This window comes from Triticum aestivum, chromosome 3D (genome assembly GCF_018294505.1).
Source record: "Triticum aestivum cultivar Chinese Spring chromosome 3D, IWGSC CS RefSeq v2.1, whole genome shotgun sequence".
NCBI lineage: Eukaryota > Viridiplantae > Streptophyta > Magnoliopsida > Poales > Poaceae > Triticum > Triticum aestivum.
The window spans coordinates 260,878,878-260,882,100 of NC_057802.1; the positions used below are offsets into that span (position 1 = coordinate 260,878,878).

The 3,223-nt window shown below is 46.6% G+C and overlaps 1 protein-coding gene across 1 annotated transcript; it reads left to right on the forward strand.

Moving 5' to 3' along the window:
• Positions 1-363: 363 nt before the first annotated feature.
• LOC123074495 (peptide deformylase 1A, chloroplastic) lies at positions 364-1,785 on the forward strand. The gene is made up of 4 exons (XM_044497321.1): positions 364-801; positions 904-993; positions 1,105-1,172; positions 1,292-1,785. The coding sequence occupies exons 1-4, from the start codon at positions 430-432 to the stop codon at positions 1,527-1,529; spliced, it is 768 nt and encodes a 255-aa protein (XP_044353256.1). The 5' UTR covers positions 364-429; the 3' UTR covers positions 1,530-1,785.
• The last annotated feature ends 1,438 nt before the right edge of the window (positions 1,786-3,223 follow it).

Here is a 3,223-nt window from a genome sequence, read left to right on the forward strand (position 1 = left end):
GAGTGTCCGAGCGAAAGCTTCGCGTCATTTGGCGTCGGCGTCGGCGGTGCCTATGGGTGCAGCTTGCTTCTTGGAGTCGTCGTCGAGGGTCTCGTTATGCCAAGGCTCCAAGTGAAAACCTTGCTTGGACTCGACACTGGGACGCTTCGCACCGTCACCTTCTTGGGGTGTTGTTTGGGTCTCGGCGAGGTGTTAGCTTGTTCTAGGCTAATGTTGTATCCTTTGATCTGTTTTGTAAGATGACCTCCACAGCATAATAGAGTATATCGTTTAGCCGTGTAATTTGCTACGTTGCTTTATATATAAAGCGGGGTTGAAAGAGTTTGGAACAACTAATTTAGATAAGAGGGAGTATTTTACAAAGTGAATGCCACGCAACATAAGCCGCACACTCCACCGCATTGGGCAGCAGATTACTAGGCCGAGAAGATGGAAGCACTCCGGCCGTTATCCATAACGGCCGTGGCGGCGCTTCTCCGTGCTCCCCCCGTGCCGATTTCTACCTTCGTTGGTACTGGTAGGGAAGTGGGCGGTAGGCGAGGGAAGAGTGTGAGAGCTGGCGCAGGCTGGCTGTGGGGCCTGCTGGGCCGGAAGGGCGGCGGCGGTGCGCCCACGGCGATGACGGTGACACCAGGGACCGTGAAGGCCGGCGATCCCGTGCTTCACGAGCCGGCACAGGAGGTGTCCCCTGGGGACGTGCCTTCCGAGAAGATCCAGGGCGTCATCGATCAGATGATCGCTGTGATGCGCAAAGCCCCTGGCGTTGGCCTCGCCGCCCCACAGATCGGCGTGCCTTTGAAGGTCCGTGCATTGCATTGTGCTCCTGTTATATGCGCTGGCTTATGTTCAATCTTCAAAAGACAGTCGCTACATTGCTCAACCTGTTAAATTTGCCAATGACAGATTATTGTTCTCGAGGACACCCAAGAATACATCAGCTATGCTTCCAAGGAGGACATCGATGCACAGGATCGCCGTTCCTTTGATCTTCTTGTGGGTATATTCTTCCGTATGGAACTTTGTTCACCACCCATTACTGTTGTTAGGCTTGAGCACCTTCTCATGGCTCATGCCCTTTTATGTTTCTTGTCCCCCCTAAGCCAGGTTGTTATCAATCCCAAGCTTAGGAAGACGAGTAAAAGAACTGCACGTTTCTATGAAGGATGTCTTAGGTACTTACTCATATATTGCTCTCTGAAAGCTTACTACTAGTAGTAGCTTATTGGTGGAAAAGAAAGCTGAATTTTGGTGTACTTACGTGTATGTCTTCATCCTTTTATGTGGATGCCAGTGTCGATGGATATAGAGCGGTTGTTGAGCGTCATTTGGATGTTGAGGTTTCGGGTTTCGACCGAAATGGACATCCCATGAAGGTGGAGGCATCAGGATGGCAGGCACGCATTCTGCAGCATGAGTGTGATCACCTCGAAGGCACATTATATGTTGACAAGATGGTTCCGAGGACATTCAGGACAGTTGATAACTTGAATCTGCCACTTGCCACTGGATGTCCTCCTCTAGGTGCATGATAGCATTGATGACATTCTAGTTTTTCTATTCAAGTATAGGTAATCGTTTGTAGTATTTGCAACTTTTTTGCTCCAGTGCAATATCATAATATGTCTTTACCCATTTATTGTCATGGATGTACATCATGTGGTGATACACATGCAAATAATTGCTGCTTTGTAAATCTAGTTGTCAAATGTCAACCAATGGTGACACTCTTTGAATGTAACATGATCGGTACATGACTTTTGAAACAAGAAGTTGCCATTTTATCTACATACTAGGTTTTTCTATCTCAGTTTTGTCCATCATTTGAATGTGCAAAACTGTACACCTGAAACTATGATGTCTTTCAAGGTAACTCATATATTTTGAAGTCCTACATATTTCTTATATCTTGTATTTATGTGTTTTGGTGTTAAAGACATACTACATGAGAAGAACTTGTTAGTTTGCATAAATCTCGAAGCCCTCCCTGGTAGTTAATCCTAATGTAACATCCCAAAATTCTTAATTTTGAATGTTATATTAAATAAATAAATATGGTTGTTATTTGTTTGCTTTGTGACTGCTTGTCTGAAATTGAGTGAAATTTGAAACTTTTTGAAAGTTGAATGAGAGGGAATAAAAGGGCTTTCCCAAACTTTCATACTTGCATTTTGATCATCATGAATTCAAATTCATTTCATCACAGAACCCTAGAGTGAAGATGATATGACTTCTTCCATTTAAAGAAATGAAAAGGGGTTTGAAAATTATTTAGATTTCATTTGAAATATTTTCAAACCAGAGACTTCAAGTGTGACGCCCCGACTTAATCATGCACTAATCATACATGCAAATGCGTACGATCAAGATCAGCGACTCACGGGAAGATATCACAACACAACTCTAGACACAAATAAAATAATACTACAATCTTTATGTTATAAGCCAGGGTCCTTGAGGCAGCGACTCACGGGAAGATATCACAACACAACTCTAGACACAAATAAAATAATACTACAAACTTTATGTTATAAGCCAGGGTCCTTGAGGCCTCTTGCCTGGGAGCCTCCTAACTACTCTTGGTCGTCGGCGGTCTCCACGTAGTAGTAGGCTCCGTCGGGGCAGTAGTAGTCGTCAGTGGTGCATCTGGCTCCTAGGATCCGTCATTTGATTGCAGCAATCGGGTATAGGGGGCTAGATTAACTCCGGTGGGGCACACCATCAGATCATACCCGGCCTCGGCTGATCGACACACCGTAGTCCTACCTAGGCTCAACTGAGAGGCCAGCACGCCGATCTACATCCTAAGCGCTCTGGGGTCTTGGGCCTATCACTCTTTGCACTCCTGCATGTTGCATGGACGGCCGGGATCAGTCCTGGCTACCTCTTTATACAAGGCAGGTGCTTATGCGGACCACCCGGGCGCGTGCCGCTCCATCACTGACTGGCTACCTCTTTATACAAGGCAGGTGCTTATGCGGACCACCCAGGCGCGTGCCGCTCCATCACTGACGCCAGTGAGCTTTCGGAAGAAATGTACGACGCAGAGTGCCCATACTTATTCCCACGTGGTGGTCAGTGCGAAAAGACCAGAGGCCTACTCAGATCACATATCCAAACCGTTAGTGTCTTGGGAGCACACGGTAACGATAATTGATCCACGATATGTTGTCCCGTCGCCCCGTCTGACAGGCTTACGACAAGGGCTAAGAATGCCTGGCCGTGC

Excerpts from the sequence above, each read along its gene's own strand:
- LOC123074495 (XM_044497321.1), top strand. The coding sequence starts at position 430 with ATGGAAGCACTCCGGCCGTTATCCATAACGGCCGTGGCGGCGCTTCTC. Across the intron at positions 802-903 it reads AGATCGGCGTGCCTTTGAAG|ATTATTGTTCTCGAGGACAC; the intron begins GTCCGTGCATTG and ends TGCCAATGACAG. Across the intron at positions 994-1,104 it reads GCCGTTCCTTTGATCTTCTT|GTTGTTATCAATCCCAAGCT; the intron begins GTGGGTATATTC and ends CCCCTAAGCCAG.